Source organism: Paraphaeosphaeria sporulosa, assembly GCF_001642045.1.
Source record: "Paraphaeosphaeria sporulosa strain AP3s5-JAC2a unplaced genomic scaffold CC84scaffold_4, whole genome shotgun sequence".
Taxonomy (NCBI): domain Eukaryota; kingdom Fungi; phylum Ascomycota; class Dothideomycetes; order Pleosporales; family Didymosphaeriaceae; genus Paraphaeosphaeria; species Paraphaeosphaeria sporulosa.
This window is the reverse complement of record NW_017253363.1, coordinates 178,000-201,230: the sequence shown is the minus strand read 5'-3', so window position 1 is coordinate 201,230 and position 23,231 is coordinate 178,000. Positions and strand designations below refer to the sequence as shown.

At 55.3% G+C, this 23,231-nt stretch overlaps 9 protein-coding genes across 9 annotated transcripts; 5 read left to right on the top strand and 4 right to left on the bottom strand.

The window, feature by feature from the left end:
* Positions 1-496: 496 nt before the first annotated feature.
* Positions 497-1,912, top strand: CC84DRAFT_1162968 (uncharacterized protein). Its single transcript, XM_018178140.1, has 3 exons — positions 497-736; positions 788-915; positions 967-1,912. The coding sequence occupies exons 1-3, from the start codon at positions 547-549 to the stop codon at positions 1,810-1,812; spliced, it is 1,164 nt and encodes a 387-aa protein (XP_018036974.1). The 5' UTR covers positions 497-546; the 3' UTR covers positions 1,813-1,912.
* Positions 1,913-2,334: 422 nt separating this feature from the next.
* Positions 2,335-3,329, top strand: CC84DRAFT_1162966 (Phox-like protein). The gene is made up of 3 exons (XM_018178139.1): positions 2,335-2,487; positions 2,550-2,871; positions 2,918-3,329. The coding sequence occupies exons 1-3, from the start codon at positions 2,410-2,412 to the stop codon at positions 2,944-2,946; spliced, it is 429 nt and encodes a 142-aa protein (XP_018036973.1). The 5' UTR covers positions 2,335-2,409; the 3' UTR covers positions 2,947-3,329.
* A 209-nt stretch (positions 3,330-3,538) lies between these two features.
* Positions 3,539-5,974, top strand: CC84DRAFT_1204355 (uncharacterized protein). Its single transcript, XM_018181898.1, has 5 exons — positions 3,539-3,687; positions 3,736-3,815; positions 3,894-3,926; positions 4,414-4,673; positions 4,739-5,974. The coding sequence occupies exons 2-5, from the start codon at positions 3,745-3,747 to the stop codon at positions 5,803-5,805; spliced, it is 1,431 nt and encodes a 476-aa protein (XP_018036972.1). The 5' UTR covers positions 3,539-3,687; positions 3,736-3,744; the 3' UTR covers positions 5,806-5,974.
* A 75-nt stretch (positions 5,975-6,049) lies between these two features.
* CC84DRAFT_1116309 (40S ribosomal protein-like protein S2) lies at positions 6,050-7,276 on the bottom strand. Its single transcript, XM_018175455.1, has 3 exons — positions 7,138-7,276; positions 7,010-7,083; positions 6,050-6,958 (listed from the first exon to the last, which is right to left on the bottom strand). Exons 1-3 carry the CDS (start codon positions 7,252-7,254, stop codon positions 6,364-6,366), a joined length of 786 nt encoding a protein of 261 aa, XP_018036971.1. The 5' UTR covers positions 7,255-7,276; the 3' UTR covers positions 6,050-6,363.
* A 582-nt stretch (positions 7,277-7,858) lies between these two features.
* Positions 7,859-9,520, top strand: CC84DRAFT_1162962 (uncharacterized protein). The gene has a single exon (XM_018178138.1). The coding sequence runs from the start codon at positions 7,940-7,942 to the stop codon at positions 9,452-9,454; it is 1,515 nt and encodes a 504-aa protein (XP_018036970.1). The 5' UTR covers positions 7,859-7,939; the 3' UTR covers positions 9,455-9,520.
* A 771-nt stretch (positions 9,521-10,291) lies between these two features.
* Positions 10,292-12,332, bottom strand: CC84DRAFT_1142524 (uncharacterized protein). The gene is made up of 3 exons (XM_018176372.1): positions 11,596-12,332; positions 11,324-11,542; positions 10,292-11,275 (listed from the first exon to the last, which is right to left on the bottom strand). Exons 1-3 carry the CDS (start codon positions 11,899-11,901, stop codon positions 10,454-10,456), a joined length of 1,347 nt encoding a protein of 448 aa, XP_018036969.1. The 5' UTR covers positions 11,902-12,332; the 3' UTR covers positions 10,292-10,453.
* Positions 12,333-13,261: 929 nt separating this feature from the next.
* Positions 13,262-13,596, top strand: CC84DRAFT_1162960 (uncharacterized protein). The gene has a single exon (XM_018178137.1). The coding sequence runs from the start codon at positions 13,374-13,376 to the stop codon at positions 13,590-13,592; it is 219 nt and encodes a 72-aa protein (XP_018036968.1). The 5' UTR covers positions 13,262-13,373; the 3' UTR covers positions 13,593-13,596.
* Positions 13,597-16,340: 2,744 nt separating this feature from the next.
* Positions 16,341-16,670, bottom strand: CC84DRAFT_1089086 (heterokaryon incompatibility; the record flags this gene model as incomplete). The annotated part of the gene is made up of 1 exon (XM_018174285.1): positions 16,341-16,670. A coding segment is annotated over one exon (330 nt), but the record flags the coding sequence as incomplete, so codon positions are not given.
* A 442-nt stretch (positions 16,671-17,112) lies between these two features.
* On the bottom strand, positions 17,113-22,726 carry CC84DRAFT_1257910 (AAA-domain-containing protein). Its single transcript, XM_018184777.1, has 3 exons — positions 21,561-22,726; positions 18,029-21,512; positions 17,113-17,959 (listed from the first exon to the last, which is right to left on the bottom strand). Exons 1-3 carry the CDS (start codon positions 22,545-22,547, stop codon positions 17,388-17,390), a joined length of 5,043 nt encoding a protein of 1,680 aa, XP_018036966.1. The 5' UTR covers positions 22,548-22,726; the 3' UTR covers positions 17,113-17,387.
* Positions 22,727-23,231: the final 505 nt, after the last annotated feature.

Here is a 23,231-nt window from a genome sequence, read left to right as displayed (position 1 = left end):
CACCCGATCGACCATCAGAATGCTCGCTGGCGTCACCTAAGATGAATTCGGCCAGCGACTAGCCGCATGTGTCTTATGAGATCCCGTTCATAAGCGTTCCCGCAAATGGCTCAGCACGTGTGGCATGTTGTGTGGCGTACATTCCGAAACGTCCAAGCTCAAGTTTGCGCAATGCCAGTCTTTGTGAGATCTAGACAATGCGATGCGACGGGTGCCTGCCGCAATTGGCGGAAGACTGTGAATTCCAATGACGACACATGCCCCTCACTGTGGGTGTTTCTGTTTGTATCCGGCACTAGCTTCCGATGGAGATTGCGTGAGAGGCAGTTTCACTGCAGGCGGTTACCGTGTCCACCTTCGTCGGCTGATTGAGCTTAGATCGCCATGACGTACGGGTTGAGAAAAAGACAAGATGCACTACGAAGAGGCATATAAGGCCTGGCTCTCCGCCATGACGGTCGACACTCACACAACACTTCCACACTTCAAGATAACCACTCAATTCTTCAATACCCCTCTACTCATCTACACATACACTCAGCAAATATGTCCGGAGCTATGGAAAAGATCAAGGCTAAGGTCGAGAACGTCCTCCACAAGGACAAGACTCATGATGACCCCACCGGCCCTCATTCCTCCCACTCTGCCAACAAGGCCGACCCTCGCGTCGACTCTGACCACATTGGCTCGACTGGCAACCACGGCACTGCCGCTCACGGCACCCATGGCACTACTGGTACTAACACCACCACTGGTTTGACTGGCAACAACACTTACAACCACTCAGGCCTTACCGGCAGCAACACTCACTCTTCCGGCTTGACCGGTAACACCACCCACGGCTCGTCAGGTCTCACTGGCAACACTTACGGCTCGGACCCCACTGGGCCTCACGACTCCCATCTCGCCAACAAGGCATGTCTTCAAACCACATCATCTCATGTACAAGATACTGACAATGGACAGGCTGATCCTCGTGTTGACTCGGATCGTTATGGCGCCGCCGGCAACACCACCGGTGCCCACTCTTCCGGTCTCACCGGTACTGGCCACTCTGGCTCCGGCCTGACTGGTGGCAACACCCACTCATCTGGCTTGACTGGCAGCAACACCCACTCATCTGGCTTGACTGGCAGCAACACCCACTCATCTGGCTTGACTGGCAACACCCACTCTTCCGGCTTGACTGGCAACACCCACTCCTCCGGCTTGACTGGCAACACCCACTCTTCCGGCCTCACCGGCAGCAACACTCACTCTCACGGAACCACTGGCTCCGGTCTCACCGGCAGCAACTACGGCTCGGACCCTACTGGTCCTCACGACTCCAAGATGGCCAACAAGCTCGACCCCCGCGTCGACTCAACTGTTCCGGGACCTCACGGCAACAGCGGTGGGGCTCGCCATGGTGCGTACGGCTCGGACCCTACTGGTCCCCACGACTCCCACCTTGGCAACAAGGCTGACCCTCGTGTTGACTCGTCGACCACCGGCGGATACGGCAACACTCACTCCACTGGCGGCTACGGTGCTGGCAGCAACACTCACTCTTCCGGTCTCACCGGCAGCAACACCCACTCTTCAGGCCTGACTGGTAACAACCACTCTTCCGGCTTGACTGGCAGTAACACTCACTCTTCCGGTCTTACTGGCTCCGGTCACGGTGTTGGCGGCCTCTCCAGCGGTCCCGGCCCTGCTGAGAACACTGCGGGACCCCACAAGAGCGACATGCTCAACAAGGTCGACCCGCGCGTCGACAGCGATCTCGATGGCTCCAAGACGTACATGGGCAACAAGACCAGCGGCATCTAGAGACCACGAGCTGACGGGAAAGGAAGGAAGCGGCACTTATGATATCCCCGCGGGTAATAAAATTTGGAACCTGCCACCATGTATTATTATGATCATGGGCTCTCCTTATGTCTTATTATGGATAGTTAATGTATGAATGAATGATATGGTTGTTCAACACTTTGGTTTCTTGATTGGTCGTGCAATGCGAGGTTTCATCGTGATGCAGAATAGGTAACTGGCCTGAAGTATTCGTACAATTTCCCAGGCACTACCTTCACTTTTAGTGGTTAGTAAAAAGGTAAGAAGGCGGGCATTGGTTAACACTGCACCAAGGGACTTCCACTCCATGTACTCCACAGAAATCTCTGTGGTAATTCCTTCCAACCATAATCCATAGTGAACATTTCCAATGTATGTTCAAGATGAAATGATTGCACCATCGCAATGTTTGCTGCTTGCTACCATTTACGTAATCCGCAGAGCACCTGGGCACGACCCAGCCCACGTTATCTGATCGTTCCGCGCCTAGCTGGCGCTGGCCCCGCGCATCACCCATAAACGCAGCGCAGCCCCCCACAGACACACGCCTCGCCCGCACCGCCGCCCACGCTCACGATGCAGTCGCTGCCCGAGTCGCGCCAGCAGTCCTTTGAGGAGCTGTACGGCCCGCCCGAGAACTTCCTCGAGATAGAGGTACCAGCGCCGCACCCCCTCCGCGCCCGCCCCGCAGTGAAGCTCACCGCCGTCGCACACAGGTCCGCAATCCCATGACCCACGGCGTCGGCCGCGGCATGTACACGACGTACGAGATCGTCATGCGCACCAACATCCCCGCCTTCAAGCTGAAGAGCTCGACCGTGCGCCGGCGCTACAGCGAATTCGAGGCCTTCCGCGACATCCTGGAGCGCGAGAGCGCGCGCGTCACGATCCCCCCGCTGCCAGGCAAGGTGCTGACGAACCGGTTCTCTGACGACGTCATTGAGCACCGGCGCGAGGGGCTGCAGCGGTTTCTGCAGATTGTCGTTGGACACCCGCTGCTGCAGACGGGGAGCAAGGTGCTGGCGGCGTTTGTGCAGGGTCAGTAGATGTGTTGAGGGAGAGGATTGTGTGCTGACAGGTGCAGATCCGAATTGGGACCGTCATGCGTGGTAGACGATGCCTGTGCAGACGAGAAATTCACGATACGCCGTTCTGCGGCCGACGAAGCACGCAGCGCGCGGTCACACGACGTCACGAGACCACGAGGAACGACCTGGAGAAGGAAGATTCTCGGGCGAGCCGGCTTGTAGTTCATACCACGGACATTCTTCTTGGGCGGGGGGCAACGTCTTGGTTGTTGTTGGCTGCAGAGGGCAGGCGGGGTTGTTTCTAGGAGAAGTGCTCATGTGGAGCGCGTCGATACTGATCGTATACCCTTCCTCCTTTCCTTGATCTGCCATCCCATATCAATTTCGAGCTTTACCAGATATCAATTCATCGTACAATAACAATTCGTCTGGCATATCGCAATGCTAGGCCCGAATCAACCGCTGGGCCGTCAAGCATTCATATGCGGTAATCATATATACACCATCAATCCATACCCAACCAACTGCAGAAATACATAAACATAGAGAGAGAGACCGTCGAAGTGCGGTCATGACGAACCGCGCGCTAGCAGCACGTGGAGTGCGCCTTCCTCTCCCGGCAAAGCGTCGCCGCCATCCAAAAGCAAGCAAAATTTCTAGCTCTACCCCAAGCGCTCGCCTTAAGAACCCCATCCCCGGAACTCTTTCTACACCTTGTGTATTGACGCAGCCTGATTCGCTTGCTTGCTTGCTTGCTTCCTACAATGGGTGTGCCCTCTACGCAGGCGTCCAACGCCATCCTGTACCTGACCTACGGCGCATTTTTGTAAGTGGCGATGGGTAGCGTGCATGTGCAATGGTTAATGCGTGACAGGGTCGTCGGATGCTACATCGCTTGGCGGCTGCGACACCAGTCCAAGACGGAGTGGCTGTCGAGCAACAAGACACAGAAGGGTCAGGATGCCACTTTGCATTTTGATTGATGCAATTCCACACTCCACTGCTGGGACCACGTGCTAACGCTGTCACTAGGCATACCGCTGGCCTTCAATTTCATCGCATCGGGTGAGTGCATCAGCAAGACGCTCCCAGTGTGAAGGGCGGCGGCAGTATCGGCACGGTTTTATTCTAGCCATTGAGGAGTCATCGCAAGCAAGGTTTTCTCGGTCGAGGGACAATGACCAGGTTCGTATTTGATTGTGATCCGCAGAGCCTGCTTTCCACCCCGTCTGCCAACTCAACGGGAGGAAGGGGTGTGAGAAAAGGTCTCTGCGCGGCTACACTGCGGGCGCCGCGCTTTGCCGGATCCCATCTGGTCTTTCAGACGAGATGGGATCCGGCAAAGCAACGCTGAGAAGTACCGCCTGAACTCGATCAAGATAATACTTGCGTGAGGAACGTGCTGCCGCTCTCCCCTTAACCATCCCCCTCACATTGCCAGCCGCTAACCCAGCGTCTAACGTGCAGCTCTCGGCTCGGGGATCCTGTTTACATACCCCGAGATCGCGACCATTTGCGGCGTCCAGGGCGTGGTGGTGTACGCGCTGTCCAGCGCGCTGCCACTGCTCGTCTTCGGGTACCTGGGGCCTATCATCCGGAGGAAGTGTCCCGAGGGGTTCGTTCTGACTGAGTGGACGAGGCAGCGGTATGGCGCTGTCGCGGGCTTGTTTCTCAGCGTGTGCACGCTGATTACGATTTTCCTGTACATGGTCAGCGAGCTTAGTGCCATGCAGCAGATTGTGACTGCGTTGACGGGGCTCGACGGACTCCCTGCTATCATTGTCGAGTGCGCTGTTACTACGATATACACCTGTAAGCCCCCTCCCTCGCCTTGCCATCACAATTCAAGGACGATGGTGGCTAACGCACAAGAACAGCCCTCGGCGGCTTCAAAGTCTCCTTCATAACGGACAACATCCAAGGAGCCATGGTCGTCGGCCTCATCATCCTCGGCGTCATAACCGTTGGCGTAGAAACCCACATCCAGCCCGCGCTGATCCGTGAATCCGGCTTCCTCAACTCCTCCCTCCTCGGCTGGCAGCTCCTCTACATCCTCCCCGTCGCCATCCTCACAAACGACTTCTTCCTCTCCGGTTTCTGGATGCGTACCTTCGCCGCGCGCACAGACAAGGATCTCTGGATCGGGACCTCCCTTGCCACCGTCGCCGTCCTCATCATCCTCACGCTGGTGGGCGTGTCGGGCCTGCTGGCGGCGTGGAGCGGCGCGTGGCCGCTGGGCGACGCGGAGGACGGATATCTCGCGTTCTTCCTGCTGCTGGGCCAGCTACCTGCTTGGGTCGTCGGCATCATCCTCGTGATGACGGTCAGCCTGTCTACCGCCGCCTTCGACTCCTTCCAGTCCGCAATCATTTCGACCGGGTCCAACGACCTTTTCCGCAACAGGCTGAACATCTGGGTCATCAGGCTGCTGGTCGTCATCCTCATCGTCCCCGTCGTCGTCGTCGCCCTAAAGTCCCCCGACATCCTGCAGATCTTCCTCATTAGCGATCTTGTCTCCGCGGCCGTCGTCCCCGTGCTCGTCATCGGGTTGTCGGAAAGGTGCTACTGGTGGCGCGGCTTCGACTTCGTCGTGGGCAGTCTTGGCGGCATATTCACCGTCTTCCTCTTCGGCCTCGTCTACTACGACGGCGACGCCGGGCGCGCGTCTAAACTGCTCATCCTCGAGGGTGGACTGTATTCGGGTGACTGGAGCGCCTTTGGCGCGTTCGTGGCGGCGCCGTTTGGCGGGCTGCTCTGGGGGTTCGGTGCCTGTGGATTGAGACTGGCGACGCTGTGGGTGTTCGCGAAGGTTAGGGGGCATAGGTTCGATGCGCTGGACAGGCCTATTCCGCGTGTTCTCCACACTGAAGCGGAGGACGAAAGGGAGGCCGAGCGTGTCCTCGAAAGGCCGAGTGACAAGGCGCTGTATGGAAAATTCTTCTGAGCTCAGAAGCTTTGGGAACGATGTGAGAGGAAGGTGGGATGGGGATGGTGCGGTGCGAGTGTGGATGCGGGGTGTAGGGGAAGAGTTTAGATGGTCTTGGGGAGAGAGGCTGAAAGAGGGTGTAGATAATATGGATGAAGTCGTGTTGTAGAATCAAATTGTGGACGCCAATAATTTTCGTGGCTGCTGTTTCACGTTCCCATAATCTGCGAAACAATTCTGTGCGTTTGCCATGCATATGCTTGAGGTATTTGCGCTGCTTGGACACCAGGCAGCCAGTGACTGCACGCGGCGCGGATATGTACATGAAATCGTATTCTAACAACACTGTGTTGCTGGCAGATGGTTCTCAGTCAAACTATGTCACGTCACCAGCAGGAAACACAAACAGTGCTTGCATAGTAAGATTCGTCATGGATATCATGAACGTTTTGTCATTTCCATACTAAATGACCCGAATGGTCCCAATGCTACCTCACGCCATACATAGTGGAACCCGTGAATGTAATGCCAGAAAGAGACCTCGTCCTACCGCACTAGCCGTGTCGCACCACACGCCTAGTACCTCTTGCCCTCGCGGAGCACGTCGCTGTACTCCTCGAGCGGGCCGCGCGGCAACTTGGTCTCCTTCCACAGGTTGGGGGTGAGGAAACCGTATGAGTTGGCGACGGCGACGAAGGTGGCCTTGAGGGTGTTCTCGAGCGTCTTGGTCGAGCCCGACGACGCGGTGTAGATGTCCTGCACACCAGCGAGCTGGAGGAGACGCTTGACGGCGGGGGAGGCGACAAGGCCGGTACCGCGGGGCGCGGGGATGAGGCGGACGGTGACGGATCCGCACTTTCCGGACTCCTTGGTGGGCAGCGAGTGCGGCTCACCGAGGTTGGTGCCCCAGTAGCCTCTTCGGATGGGCACGACGCTGAGCTTGGCGATGATGATGGCGGCGCGGATGGCGGTCGCGACTTCCTTGGAGGTCTTGATACCGAGGCCAATGTGGCCCTCGGAGTCACCGATGACGACGATGGCCTTGAAACGGGTGCGCTGACCGGCACGGGTCTGCTTCTGGACGGGCTTGATCTTCATGACCTCGTCCTTGAGCTTGGGCAGGAAGAAGTCGACGATCTGGTACTCCTTAATGGCGAGCGAGTGGAGGTAGCTGCGGCTGTCAGTCTGCGGTCATGCTGGTTGTGTGCTTTCTTCGACGTACATCTCCTCCATGCTCTTGATCTTGCCGGCCTTTACGAGACGGCCGAGCTTGGTGACGGGCTGCCACTCCTTCTCCTGTGCCAATTGTCAATTCTGCCCGCGCGCTCGCTAGCATTTGTGTGTCCGTACCTCGGTCTTGCCGCCGCGACGGCCACGGCCGCGTCCACGTCCACGACCACGGTCACCACCACGGTCACCACCACGAGATCCGAATCCGCCGCGGGCGGGGGCAGGTGCGTCAGCCATTTTGTGAGTCTGTGAAGGGCGACTACTGGAGCGTTGTTAGCAGCAGCCGGGAGGAATATTTTGCCAGAGGTACTCACAGATTTGTGCTGTGGTTAGTGCTGGTGTCGCGATGCTGAGCCCAGGTTCAATTTTGTGCGGAGTGGTGGCTCGCTTAAGCGAGCGGGAAACTTGGCAGGTGTGGCCGGCGCGCTAACGGCTTCTGGGAAGAACGTCGAGGCTGCAAAGAACACCAGCACTTGTGAAATTCAGTGTGCTTCCGTCATCTGATGTGACTTGTAACGGATTGAATATTTGTATATGACTCCTTTGATCTCCGCTTACTTGCTTGTCCTTGACACAGGTCAGTGAAAGGGAGACCAGCGACTCGGATGTACCCCGCTCTATAACAGTGCAGAGAAGAGCGTGGACTAGATTCATATACAGCATCACTGATTCATTCACTCGGCTTCACGGGCGTCTAGTCACTCATCCATATATCGCAGCTCCTGGATATGGTCAGCTGCGCGCTCTACTACAGATGAGCATTGCCTCGGCTTGGCGCAAACCTCCGAGACAACGTCATTGGCTCACGGTCACGTACCAACTGTTCGCAGGCAGCTCACCTGAACAACATTCCACCATGCTTCGCGAGCGTTGATAGCTTTGCTTTCCTGTGTCTGCCATTTTGACACGCTCGCCCTTCAACATGTCTTTACTAAATTCGGTACTCGGCTCGATATCGCCCTCACGATTCCGCGATTCTTTCGAGGACCCTCGCGCCCCGGACCACGAGCTGCCTCTGTACCGATCCCCTTCCTCGTCACGATCGCCTTCACAAGCTCCGCGCATACCTCCTTCCATAACCGCCACAGTCCTGTGGAGCGTCCCATCCACACACTTTAAGCCTGCAGCTCGCGTTCCCGATGACCTTCTTGCGCTCCAACGAAGAGCGCGGCACCTCGAGCAGCAGCTCCAAGACTTGCTCGACGCGCAGGCCGATGGCTTGATGAGCGGGTTAGCAGGGAAAGACTCCAATATACCCGACGATCTTGTGTCGAATGGTAGCACCACACCCACCGTGAGCAGCGTGCGCAGCTCGAGCCGCAGCGGCGATAGCGACGAGACTTCACACAGTCTCCCCCGGAAGAAGAAAGTCGGGCTCACTGCAGCGCGCAAGGGTATCTACAAGCGCATACAACAGCTCGCGAGCGTCAAAGCCGAAGAGTTGAACTTTCTGGACCAAGACCTGCACGACTTAGACGGCATCATAGGGCAGACAGATACGTGGTCGAAGAAGCGCGCACGGCTGGAACAGAAGATCCGCGACATAGAGCAAGGCCAAAGCAGCGCCGCGCGAACCCAAGCGTTACACACCGAAGCCTCGAATCTAGAGCGGGAGATCAGGCAGAAAGAGAACGAGTTGGCAGCACTGAAAGCCCGGCACAGGAGCGTGCTGTCCGAGCTCGAGAGCGGCGAGAACGCCGTCGAGGCGAAGCTTTCATCGTACAAAGCCTCCCTCGCGATCCTCGACAAGAACGTTGCGAGTTTCCTCGCCCGGCCCCCAGACACAAGCCACGTCTCGCTCTCCCCGTCGTCGTATCTGTCTCTCCCACCACGCCGCCGCACGCTTGACATGGCACACGAGTACTGGACCGAAGAGCACACGCGACTCTTCGACAAGTGCGAGGAAGTCGACATCGAGCGCGCCGCGCTAGACGAAGGCGCCATCCTCTGGAACGATGTCGTCAAGCGGATCACGTCGTTCGAGACTGCACTGGAGGATATGATGCAACCCTCTTCGCGCGCTCCTGCGCCTTCGAAGATGATAGCAAAAATGGATGCCACGATCAAGTATCTCGAAGAGAAAGTCGACTTTGTCAAAAGCCGCGACTGGAACCTGCTCTTCCTCGCCATCGGGGCAGAGCTCGAGGCTTTCAAGCAGGGGAAGGACATGCTGGAAAATGCGTTCGACGTGAAGGGCAGGAAGGGCAAAGAGCGGGCGGTGGAGAGTCTTGTGGACACAGATGCGGATGCCGATGGGACGTTTACAAGTCGTGCGGACGGAGAAGACGAGATATCGCGCTCCGCTATCCGCATACCAAAAAGTCCCCCCAGGCCAGCTGCGTCGCCGCCGAAGCCGCAGCCCAGCTTCTTCGACACAGACAATGAGGATCCCGATCCCGAATTGATGATTAGTCAACAGGATACTGACACCGACTGAAGGTGTGGAGAAATGAATTATCATTATCAGACAATTGGGAGTAGATAGTGACGTGATAGAAACACTTCCCGGATGACAATCATTCGTGGCCATCGTTAACTTGTACCACTTGATCTTGCACGACTCGTTTCTATATGTAAGTGACCTACTCGCAATTACACCCAAATCCACCGAATGCGACCTTCGCTATTGTGTGTAGATTTGTGGTCAACCACACCTGCAGACGCACGCCCACACACTCCCGCGTTCCAAAGCAGCCTAGCGCATCCTTGTCCATTTATGCGCCATCGCCAGATACACCACAACATCACCCACAAAAGATTGGTTGAATACTCTGAGTAGGAGTGAAAGGGCCTCAACATCTTGCTTTATTCTGTGGTTGTGTGGGGGGACAGATGCCCAATTCGAGTGTGGTGATTTTCTTGATGTTTTAACTGCAAAGTGGATGGTGTGAAATAGTGAGGGTTATACGAAAAGATAAGTGTGCATTACACATGTATGGTTTTTAGTCACACATAGATTGTAGGGTGTTTGCAGTTATTTATGTGAGACCCTACTTAAGGGTTTCTGGGATGTGGCGGGAGAGGGCACAGAAGTGGAAGCAAGATGAGGGTGGAAAACCCGATTCGATGACGAGATGGATATCGATGGCGAGGATGGAACGGTAAGCTGGCCACACGCTTGCTTATACACGCTCTCTCCGAGAAGCGACGAGACTGGAAGGTAGCCAAAATAAGATAACTGTAATGAGCGCGATCAAGCCCTGTCTTGAGGGTACACGCAAGACCACCACGCGAGCGAGATTCGTCCTGGGCATGTTGGAAAGACTACTGTAGTGTGGCAAACACTTATTATAGACTGTGCTATATACAACGTCGAGCCCGACGTGCGCCATGTTGAACTCTAACCATGCAAATGCCACGAGCCGCTCAATGCCCGTTGACTAAAACAGATACCGTGCCCCATATATACATATCATCATACAAATACACCCAGACCCTACTTCATCGAATCATCTTTACTCTGCTCGCTCAACTGGCTGCGCTTACTCTGCAGACTCCTCAGTGTGCGCAGACTCTTCGTGCTGGGTATATGCGCAAGCTCGATCTCCTTGACCCGCCCGCTCTCCTCGCTCCACCGCCGCACCGGCGTCCGCGGCCGCATCTGCCGCGCCATCTCCTCTATCTCCTCGTAGTCTTCGGGCGCCGCGGGCTCGCTGTACACCTGCGTCGTGGTAATGAGCTTGATGTCCCTGCTCCCCGCGCCAACGAGGTCATTCTCGCTGTCATTGTCCAGACTCAGCGAGAGCGAACCGAACGTGCGGTTCCGGCGGTGGGGGCCTGCGGGATGCTCGGTGCTACCGCCGGAGATGGCCCACGTGCCGCCGAAACGGCGCGGCTTCTCGGTCCAGAAGGCGACAAAGTTGTCGATGCCGTTGTCGTCCGAGGGCGGCTCGTCCGAGAAGATCATGATGCGCCGGGTCAGCGTGTACAGCAGGACGTCGAGCCAGCCGTTGCTTGTGATCATGCAAGCTGCGAGACAGAGGCGAGCGTAGGACGGCGGGTGCTTGCCCATGGCGGACATGCGGGCGGAGGCGAGGGGGATGGTGCAGATGACGTAGACGATGGGGTAGACGACCATGAGGAGGGAGATTTCCTTGACGCGGCGGGCTTGCTCGTCGGTGTAGGCGCCAGTGCGGATGCGGATGATGAGAATGGTGTAGATTATGGCGTATATGAAGACGTTGCCGAATTCGAAAACAAAGATCCAGAAGTAATGGAGCCATAAACGGAGGTCTTGTAGGTCGTGGTGTATCCAGCACTAAATTATGTCAGTCTTGATGGAGCAATGGGAGAGAGAGCTACACACCCAGACGCCAGACCGCACGTACAGCGACTTGCCATACATGCCAACGCCCACGAGCGATATGCCATAGATAAAGGCCCACAGCCCGAAAATGCAGGTGAAGAAGGCCCTCTTGCTCAACCGGTAGTCGAACACTACAGAAGCGAACGTGTGCAGGCCGATGGCGAAGCACCAGACGCCACTCGACAAATCACCTGTTGATACTAGCCATCCTTGTGTATACTGTAACATTGTCTGGTCAGTGATTGCCTTGAAACGATGGCTTGATAACTTACACAAATTGGAGTGCCAACAACTACAGAGCCCACGCGGAGCCATTCGACATTGAGCAAGAAAGCAAGCGATTGCTGTATATCCGCTATGAGCAGGTTGAAGATAAGAATAACGAATTGGTTTGTGCGCTTGGCTTTCCTTTGCCAGCGAATGAGTCGGTATGTAAGGAGAGACAGCAGCGTCACCGCCGAGAAGAAAGAAAGGAAACTGAGAACGACGACGGCGCGGAGCCAGGGGATGATATGGCTTGGGATCGCATCGAGAGTGGCCGAGTCGGCATCGAGAGGCTCAAGGATAGCCCGTGGCATCGCAGTACCTACTGCCTAGATGTCGTCGACGTAGATGTAGTCGTCTCGCAAGATTCGCGCTAGTGGGGGCGTTACGAGATACGACACAGTAGCATGTCGACCGTGTGAAGATCAGATACGTGGATGTCGCAAACTTTGGTCGTGTTGCTCTATCGTGACATATCGGCTTGTAGAGTGCGTGGGAGGTTGATGGAGTCCCTTACCCGCAAGTTTCACTGGGAGGCTGCCGATAAAGTAGAGTACCGAAGACCAGAGAGGAAGGCAGGGTGGGCTGATCGGATCTGACTACGGGATGTACCTTTTTTTCCCTGCAAGGTCTGGGATCACGGCACACGCGGGCAGCGACCCACTTGCGCAACTACCCCAGTCTTCACTTAGTTCCTGACACTGGTCCCAAGCTCCTCGACACCCCCTGCGGCATCGTGAGCATGGATGAATCCAGTAAAGTACATAGACAGGCAATACTTCGTGTTACTCTATGTACATACGGCGCAGTCATCCAGCCTGCCGCTGTCCAATGGCAGCTAGAAGCCGCTCGAAGGCAGCTGGAAGGAGTTCAAGCGCTGGCTCAACGGTAGGTCTGGGGCGGTTCGCACGTGGAGGGCTGTCAAATGCAACGACTGTTAGCTTATCGTGAATGATTGGTGCATGAGTCGTTATTCTCCGTCAGCATCAAATCACGGTGCTTTCTTGACAAGACCGAGCTGTATTTTTGGCGCCATGCTGTAGGGCGAACCTCGTATCCGGCTTTGGTGGCGTTGTCTCGACCATACAGACGCGGGCTCGGCGTACTACCTCCTTGGAAACACGCCGGCGTCTTCGGAATCACCGCAGAGGCGTTTCTCGTCGATCTTTGACGGGCTCGAGGAACACCCGTAGAAATGCCGTAAAATTTGGGACCCTTCATCGACGTGGGATGATCTGTTGAGGAAGATTTTGCGGTGGGAGAACGTCGGTTTACAGCTGAAAGCGATCGGCGCTAACCAGCCCCTGCCTGCCATCCTGGATCCGTCCTCGAAGCGACGAACGCACGACCATAGGGCCCCAACACCATAAGATGAGAGGGAGTCTGTGCTTCACAATTGTGGTAGGGCTCAGAGTCAGCCAGGTACGTAATGACATTTGCGATACAGCTTTCTCCAACTACGGACTCCAAGGTTGTTGAAGTCCGTCCGCTTCTGTGGCAACACCAATCGCACTGAACTCGGCATTCCAAGTATTCCATCGACCGTGAACGCGGACTTGAAATCTTCGCGTCTCGCTTGCCAGGGGGGCTATAACAAGAACATTACACCAAGGGACTGCTTCACGTTCACCAGAACGGAAGATTCAGCGAACCGTCATTGCACATCTCTAGACCGCCCTTCGCAATCTGTCTCGAGGAAGGATAAACAAAACCTTCTTAACCGTGCGCCATCGAAGATTGTGAGTTCTCTGTCCATTCTAGCGCCTTGATTGACGGGACATTAATCATGTTCGCTTCTTCTCTCCTGTTCTGTACCAAGCTCCCTACCCACAACCCTGCAACCGCAACTAGTGCGCCGTATAGAGCACATCACCAGCTAGCCACCTCGTGTGCACGACTCTGTCTGAGACAATGGTCCCTGGTAACGATGTCGCAACACAGCGCTGCAACGCCACGGCAGCCACGCGCAGCGGCGAGCCGTATGTCGAAGAAGCTTTCCTATTAAGCACATTGAAAGCAAGACTGTAGACACGTCCTGCACCCAGGTAAGCGGTCGCATCCTCTGGCGACTATCAGGATCCTAAACGCACCCATGGCTAGTGGTAGCCCAATCCTTCCGACATCCTGCGATCCTTCTGTGACTAAAATATATCGTCAGACCGGCTCCTGCTCAGACGTCTTTGCAGGTCAGCACTTTGAGAAACTAGCTGCTGATCGTGGATGTGTTCGAGATCTATGCGATGTCTGGGGGTGGCTTTCGTATCGCGGGATCACGCACCTTCCCGGTGTGGTGAAGGACTACACCGTTGACACCTCGTATATGTAGGCGAGTCACGTCTTGCGTCCAAGAACTCATCTACATACGGAGGTCCGCGGGGAGATCTCGAGAGAACAGATGCTGCACATGGAACCGTTTCAGATCTGCATCACACGTCTACAATATGCAAGTGTATAGCTCGCTGGACACGTTGCGTGGGAAAAGCGCCGAAGCACGGCCGTCGCAATCGCATTCGGTCGGGCCTGGCCTGGTGAGATAGTCGTTCATGCGGGCCCCCCGTGTTCACCTACAAAATACTAATCTTGCAATTTGGAAACTGTATGACCTCTACGACCCATCACCACTATACCCTGATCCCATCCTGCCAACTGTGTATATGTACAAATCCGGACCTCAACGATAAGCACCCACTTTATGCACCCACCCATCGCTAAGCTCCCCCCGTTCACAGCATGTACAACCCCGAATTCCGTCCGCCCAGTCCAATCACGTGCCAATCTACCTTCCCGGGCTGACCCATCCCTCATAACCCCTTGACATCCCTCCCAGCAACCACGTCGGCGGTACTTCGGCCGTGCACTGCACACTCCTTCGTGCCTTCCCCACACTTGCTTCTGCCAGCCCAAGGGCGGAGCGGAAGTGAGGCTGAAGATCGCACCTGAGTGCTGGGTCCAGCTTGGGGGAAGCTGGAAATAGAAATCGCTTGCAGACTGGAAGAGAAGAGTAGATGGATAGGAGTGAGTAAGCGGATAGGTTGAGCTTGTTAATAGCTCTATCGACGAGCAATCTAGCAGGAATTTGCCAGTGTTGCTCGACTGATGAGCCGGGAAAATAGTTCTTGAACAAGTGTTCAGGGCTCTCACAGCAGCACGAAATCTTCAACCGCCACACCAGCCGCTCGCAAAGTCTCTGGCAATACAACGAGCTTGTGTGGGTTGCTTTCATAGCTCTCGATCTTGATGCCTGCGGTGGTGAGCGGCACCGTAGGGTCATTGATGTATGTATCTGTCTTTGTGTCATATAGCGAGGCCGTGGTCACCAGTCCATCGATATCAATCCGGCTACCTTTGGTAAAGTCATGGGTACATGACCGATATCGAAGAGGTTCCGGGTGTTGGTATATAAGCTCGCCGTCCATGATACCGTGCACATAGCAACGGCCAACAACCAACCATGTAGGGTCGTCCCCAATAGCATGCTTGGTCCGCCGCAGTAATATCGGGGAGCTGCAGCCGAGGAAAATACATATGACGTCTCCGCTTCGCGTATCCGCTGGTGCTCGTCCCACATACCCACATCTCGTCTTCACGAAACATGCTTGGTCCATCAACGATGAAGTGATGGCATGGAATTGTACGAATGACTTATCCTCTGAAATCTCTCCATAGGCGGCGATACTTTCATCGTCGGGCTCCTCCATCCAGAGGAGCTCTACAGCTCTTACGCATGGGGCGATATCCGGGGCCGGGAAGTCATGATGATGACAATCGGAGAAATTCCCCTCCAGAAGTGTTCGACACGTAGCTTCAGTCCAGCTATGCCCGTTCTTGTAATCTTTTAGCGATTCCTCGTTCGATGGCCTCAAAAAGTAGATGAAATGTGCAAATGACTCCCGAAAGATACCGTTAGAGGCTACTGTCTTGCTAGGTGAGCTACTGTAGGTATCCACGACTTCGGCTACACGGATGCCGGAAGCAGCACAAGTTTTCCCTGAAAATGTGACATGAGCTGAGATATAGCCAGAAGCACTCCAGAGATTCAATGGATCCAACTGAGAGTTCCTTGGCGTCGACCAATCGGGACCCATGATGGGATTTCCAAGTTTCTCGTCGACAGCTCGCAAGACCACAGTAACTCGAGATAACTATGATCTGTGTATTTACGGCGCATAATATCAGTGTATGTGTCTTCCACGCTTTGTGAATAGTCCGGCATGATCTTCAAGGCACGATCTTGATCAGGAAGAAGCCCTAAGAATGCATAGATTCTATCGCGAGGGTCCTGGCAGCCGAGCTCGCGAGATATCAGTCGAATATTCGACAGGGGAATGTGGTCCACAGGCGTCTGGGCAGTTCGGAGACGAGCAAGTCTATTCTGGATCAAGTCGACGATTCTTGGCCAGACCAGGTTCCATTCTTGGTTGAACGTGTTTGTGTATGTGACATTGGGATGACTTACTCCTTTGGAGCGAACGCACCCCAGACCATTCCATAAAACGCGCTCAGCAATCTTGACAAATCCACATTGGAACTCGATATCCCTTGCAAGCAGCAACTCTTGTTGGATCCACACCCTTCCAAAGTAGGGCCTAGCGATGAATGTAAGGATGTCGCGGAGTTGATCTTCGTGCCACGGCATTGGCACACTGCTATTAGCCCAGCCAGCTGGGTCTTCAGCAATAGGTCGAATTTGCCTAAATGGGAATTCAAATTCGACGATCTGCGAGAGGCCCTGCAAGAGAGTGATAGTCTCGTCACTATTCCTATTTGGTCCCAGCCAGGCGACAGTACGAGTGGCAATGCTGTAAACTTTATCCATGATTGAAACTTGCGAAGACCGCTCATTCAAATTGGTCTGATCGATACACAGTGCATCAATCCAGAGTCTTCGCGGCTCAGTCTCATATCGGAGATGGCGGAGTGCAACATCGAGATTTTGACCAATCGAGATGACGCCCTGTGAAGAGGCATTTGAACAGGAGACATATGCTCGGGAAGGGTTCTGCGCTGTGCCCCAGACGTAGGATAAGGCCTCATATCCAAATTTAATTACCGCCCAAGTTTCTGGACTGAACGCGTATTCCATGCAGTAGAGGTCTATGCCGAGCGATGAACGATATGCTTTGAGAGGACAGATTACGAAGCGCACACAGATATCGTCTTCGAAGTTGCCCGGTTGCAATACTGCCACCCGTATCTCTTCAGTAGGTTTCTTGAGTGCACTATAATGGTACTCTGCCATGTTGGGAATTCTAGGATCGGGATTGGATGGGTGATGAATGGAGGGAAAAGGTTGAGTGCTGTGGTAGAAGCAGGAAATAGCATTCGCATATTGTATGGAAGAGGTTTTCGCCCGTCGCATACACAGAGGCTGAGCTTGACCGCAGCTCTATCAGACAGACACAATGCTATCCATGATAGTTTCCAGCACAGATATACAGAACGCGCTGAGCATCTTCTACTTATCGAGGATAGCGTATGTAGGCGGGGGAGAGGTTAGCAGCACGTTGCATGCCTCGCACAAAAGTCTCAAAGCCGAAGCAGCCCATTTTCGAACTCGAGGCTCTATATAGAGCTTACTACCTACCCTACCCATTCCACCCAATGCGGCCCTCCCCCAACATGCTTTCAAGGAAGCTAGCCTAGAACGCCAAAGGTGAGACAAGACGAAATCATGGGGAATCGTACAATATGCTAGACGGCCTCCTCTTCCCCAACTTCAAGATCAGCCAAGAAGAGCCAAACAAGCAAGTAGAAAGAAGGAAATCAAAATCTCCGCAAGACAGAGGCGATCAGTCAGTATCTACGAATACTGACTCGCCTGTGTCTGCGCACCCCCCGCACCTCCTTGCGCAGCACTCCCCCGTCCGCGCGCAGAATCCCAATACTGCGTTGGTTCCTGCGTCCCGACCTGCGTCAAGCCGGTGTAGTACATCCCGCCGCTCCCACCCCCAACTCCCCTTCCACTCTCCCTCCTATACTCCTCCTCCGCCTCCTCCTGACTCTGCCGCTGCAGCTTCTGCATCTCCTCGATATCCCTAATGATCGTATTGAATGCCTCGCCCACGTGGTGCACGACCTTATTGCGGTTCCACTCGCGGCGGTCCTCCCAGATGGTTTCCATAAGTGAAGCATTGATCTGTTCGAGCTGTTCCAGAGAACATCCCGAAGACGACGCGACGAGGAGGTCATGTAGGTTCGCGAGCTGTTGTTCGTCGAGGAGGAGCTGTGGGTGGGGTTCTTCGTCGCGGTCGTTGAGGATGGCCGTGATGGCGGAGGGGCCGCGAGGAACGGCGGGCGCGGGCATGTCGTGGTGGGAATGGGAGGAGGCCTGGGAGGGTGGAGCTTGGCTGCTGGCGTCTTCGGAGGGGAATTCTGGAAGACAAGAGAAGTTAGCGGGAGCCGGGCAGAGGATTGGAGCTAACATGTACGAACTTGACAAACCTTGTGTGTCAGGAAGCTGCGAGCCGCCGGGCTGAGGTGCCATCTCGGAGAAGTCAGGCGCACCAGCCGGACCGGTGCCGTTGGTACTCTGGGTGTTGAATTGCGTACTGAAGCGCGCGCCCGAGGATCGATCTGAAGTCTTCTTCCCAGATGTGGTCGTCGATGCACTGTTGTGATAGTCGTGAGGGTTTGAGTGCGGCGCTATGAAGGTGCGGGCGGACATCTGAGACTTCTGAGTTTGCGTACCCATTCCGCCCGGCGTCTGGAACTCGTGGTGCTGCGTATGGGCATCGAGATCCTGGCTGTCTGTCATATGCGTGTCCTCGTCTGTCCGCGAAGGTACAGTGGAACCATTCTGTTCCCCGCTCGTCCCGTTTGTGAGTGGGGCAGCCGGCAGGTACGGACGCATAGGAGTGACCGGAGGTGCGGCATTGAACGGTGGCAACGGTTCTCCCAGTACGATAGGGCCGGACGCTTCGGCGGTGGTGGCTGACTGCTGCGGTGGCACAGGCGGAATAAGGGCGACCTCCTTGCCAGCGGCGAGATCTCTATCACGCTTCTCTTTCGCCTTCTTCTCCCGCTCGACCTCTCGCAAATAGACAGCCTCGCATTCCGCTGCCAGAGCGGGATTCGATTGTATAATACCTTCGATGTCTACCTCGACATTTGTAACCATTTCGTTGGCCTTCACCGTTCGCTGTTGGTTCTGGTTCGCATTGATTCCAGAAGCCCTCTCGGCCTTTTCAAAAGTACTGGAGTCCTTGGCCAAGGTGCGAATATCAAAGAGAAAGTCCCGTGGTCGCTTATAGTATCCATTCGACAACCTCTGTTCGATGTTTTTGAGATCGAGATTGTAATACTTGTTGCCGCTTTCGATATGGAGCAGCACATCCACACCTTTCTTGTCTTTTGAGAATGCCCATAGCCGGGTCTGCTCCTGCTGCTGCTGCTGGTCAGGAGGTAGGTCGGTCGAGATGTGGTTAGGTTCGGTTTCTGTCAATAGGTACGAGTACCACGACTCATCCAGGACAGGGGCGAAGAACGATCGGTACGACTTCTTTAACTGATCCATGATGGGTTGGATGGAAATTTTGAGCTTGTTCAATGTCATGCGGTCCTGTTTGCGCTGCGCTTTCTCTCGAGCTGCTATCTCGCGGGGATCAAGGACTGGTTCAACAACTGGTGCATGAGGCAACTCCGGAAGTATCCGCTTCTTGCGATTGTCTGGATCTGGGAAGTCTGTTGGTGACATGCGTATGTAGTCAGACACTTCAGTGAAGAATTCGCGTCGCGCGTCTTTTTCTGGTCGCTTCAGGTCGTAGACATTCCTGCTCGTGAACGGGAAAAGGTCTTTCATCATCCTGGGGTTCAAGCGATCATTCTCATTCTCTTGCTCCAAGACGCCTAAGAGAAGCACAGGCTCATTTGCTTGAATGTCCCTCAGCATCATGTGGAACATTCGCAAGGCAGCTTCCGGAAGCGATTCGTACCATACATCGACGGCCGGAATGTAGATGACGCTTGGTTTGTGACGTTTTGCTTCGTTGAATAGTTGGATGATCGCCTGCTCAGGTGGGCGCGTTGAATCTTCATAAATGGTAGGCAGATCAAAAGACTGTACATGGAGGCCTTCGATCTTGCTGAGCAGTGCGGCACTGAGGTAGCGTTGTCCCATGCCTTCGAGACCCTTGATAAGCAGACGTGGACGGAACATCCGATTGTTCGTGAAGCTGCGCATGAGCATCTCTTTTTCGAAGCCCTTTTCTTCGTCGCGATCATCATATTGCGCTTCTTCGAGTGCAGTGAGCTTCTTTCTCCGAGGGATGAGCTGATCAAGCCTTTCTTGCAGTTCCTTGAGTGGCTTGCGCAAAAGTGGCTCGACACTCTTCGGCAGTGGCGCTGCCTTCGATGTTGCCGTGCGCTGCGATGAGGGCACAATCTTGTTGACGGAGATCATGAAATCCTTGGCTAAAACCTTGATGCTCTTTGGGTCGATGAGCAGCTTCTTCTCAGAAGTGTAGATCTGGGGGTAAGTGCCCTGGACCGCGTTCAAAGCAGCTTCAGTGCACAGAGCACGGAGATCGGCACCACCATAGCCCTTCGTCAACTCTGCCAACTGATCCTTTATCTCGGGCTTCAGTTCTGGCTTCCACCCTTTCGTATGAATGTCAATGATGGCGCGCCGACCAGCAGCGTCGGGTAGAGGAAAGTAGAACTCGCGGTCGAAACGACCAGGTCGCCGCAGAGCAGGATCGACCGAATCAGGCCTGTTGGTCGCACCGATGACAATGACTTGCCCACGGCCGTCCATACCATCCATAAGTGCCAAAAGCGTCGCAACAATCGAGGCATGAATTTGTTCCTGCTTGCTCGAACGGACAGGTGCTAGACCGTCTATCTCATCGAAGAAGATGATACTCGGTTGGTTCTTGCGCGCTTCCTCGAAAAGAAGACGGAGTTGGCGCTCTGCTTCACCGACCCACTTGCTGAGTGCATCCGCACCCTTGCGCATGTAGAAGCTAACCTTCTGACCAGACCCGCTGAGAGTAGAAGAGAGAGCACGGGCAAGAAGTGTTTTACCGGTTCCGGGAGGGCCATGAAATAGGACACCCCGAGGCGGCGTCATATTCTTTTCCTTGAAGATTTCAGGGTAAAGTAATGGGAGCTGCACCATCTCCTTGAGCTTGTTGATGTGATCTCCCAGCCCACCGACTTCGTCGAAGGTCACGTTCGGATCAACACCGAGAGGGTCAGCATCTGCAAGAGCCTTCTTGTCCTTGACTTTGCCCAGATTTGCGGGCCCGCCACCTGCTCCTCCCTGCTGGGGATCGGCGTTGTGCGTCTGAGGGAAGCCAAAGCCAGGTGGTGCAGCAGTGGTTGGGGTCATTCCAATGGCGCCGCCCAATGATGGCCTAGGCATCTTCTGCACTTCTTCATCGCTGCTGTCTGAATCAGCACCGCCCATTGCACCGGCTTCAAGGCCGCCTCCAAATGGACCTTGGTTGCTGAAGAGACTCCGGTACTTGGCGCCGCCGCCGCCACCTCGAGAGCGAGTCTTGTCAGCTGCCGGAGCGCCACCTTCTTCATCATCGAATGCAGCATTGAGCTCTGGACGGACAATACGATAGTCGACTTGGTTTCGGGCACGGTTGCGTCGCTGGGGTTTGTCGTAAGCAAGGTCGCTGTCTGGGAGATTCCTGTTGAGGCGGCGTCTTTTGTTGCCGCCCAGCTCATGTATCTCTTCTGCAATCTCGTCGGGATCAGGCGATCCTTCATCGGATGAGTTGGATTGTCGACGGCTCCTAGTTCGCCTCTTCCGAAGACGTCCAGACCTCCTGCCTGAGCCGGAAGCGCTGTCTTCCGATGTCGACCGCCGGCCTTGAGGCTGTTCGTCTTCAGACATCTCTTCATGCTCCTTCTCCTCTTCTGGGGCAGGCTCGAAATCGCTACTTTCGTCTGCGCCTCGCTTCGGCTTTGTAGCGGACTATACACTGTCAATTCGGACCATCGATTAGAATACAGACGAACTCACCCTCAGGTTCCTGGCGCCACCGCGAGTCACGGGGCCATCTTCCTCTGAATCTTCGGCCGCAAGCGGGTCATGCTGAGACTCTTGAATCACACCGACCTGCATGTCATCGTCGTCATCCTCGCCCTCAGCATCGTCTTTGTCAGCCTGGGCGTCTTGCTCAGGCGAACCTTGATGGCTCGCCTGTACTTGTGTCTCGGTATTCTCAACCAGCAGGTCGTCGAGAGGGCCTTCACTGCCGTCGCGATGCACCATTGAGTCTTCCTGCGAAGCCTCCATGATGGCGCTGGCCCGCGGCGCCTTGGCGCCTCGCGTCGCTCGCGTAGTGGGTATAGGCTCGGGGCTGCGCGTACCCTGGCGGACTATGTTGACGTGCTTGCCGGAGTCGGACAGAGCTACGATGGGCTCTTCGACGTCGTGCGACAGGCGGCTACTACGCCGCGTGCCCAGCGGGTTTGGCGTCTCGCCGCGCGCGTTGTTGATGGACTTGCTACCGTGCCGGGTACGCAAGCTCCTGCCGGACGACATCTTGGAGTCGAGTTCGCGCGCTGCGTGCTCACCGATCTGAAGCTTGACTACGAGCGAGGGGTGCTCGATGCTCTGGTGGGCCTTGTTTCGGCGGCGGGGCGCAGGGCTGTCGCTCTCCGAGGGCGTGTCCTGGATCTCGTCTTCTTCACTCTCCTCGTACTTTATCTGCTTCTTAGTGGCGCGCCGCACGCTGCGGCCCGTGTTGGGGTTGATCTCAACCTCTTCGGAAGACGAGCGCTCGGTGAAAGAGTCGTCGGACACGATCGCGTCGTCGTCGTCGACGTCAGAGCCCGTGTAGCCGCGGCGCTGGCGTTTGCTGCCTTTCTTGCGCGGTGCGCCCGACGTGTGCCGCTTCTTTCGGCGCTGTGGTGAGGGACGAGCGGAGGCGTCCCAGTCTTCGTCTTCGGGATCCGACGCGTTCGGATCGAAGTGCTCGAGCTTCCGCTTGGTGCGGCTCGACATGGAGATCGATGCGGTGCACGACTGCCGGGCTCTAGCAGCGGCAGCGCATCAGAAGGGCAACGATGACGCGCGAACACAAGCTGCACACGGTTGCGCCGAGGGAAACTGCACGCGAGGGCACGACAACCACAAAAAAAACTACAAAAGAACCGAGATGCGCTCGTCGTCGAGTGAAGGTGAGGTGGGGATCGGAGGTTGGGGTGAATACCCTTCTGATGAGGGAAGTCGCGATTAGGCGCTTGGACCCTCAACCATGCCTCCTACAACGAATTTCGATCCACGAAACGCACTTCGACAACGTCAACAAACACGCCCATTTCCTGGCCATTTCTGCACGCGAAAGGCTTTTTGAATACCGGAAACCCTATTCTCGATTGTCAATTGTCTGATCCGGGCCCTTTTCGGGAGTCTCGCGGATGTCCTGAACGCCCTATTCAAGGACATAGAAATGCAAATGCGGTCCATGACCATCCTGCCGGCGACGGTACCTGCAGGCGGCTTAAAAGCTTGTGCTGTCAACGATCTCCAGGTTTGTGGGGTTGCACGTGGTCCGCACGTGCCAAGATGCTGAGACAGCATTCCAATCCATGATCCACCCGTTCGTCGAAAGGACCGATCTCGACGAAAGCAACGTATTTTCTCCATGTTCTGTTTCTCTAGCACCATGAGCTGATTATTATCTGC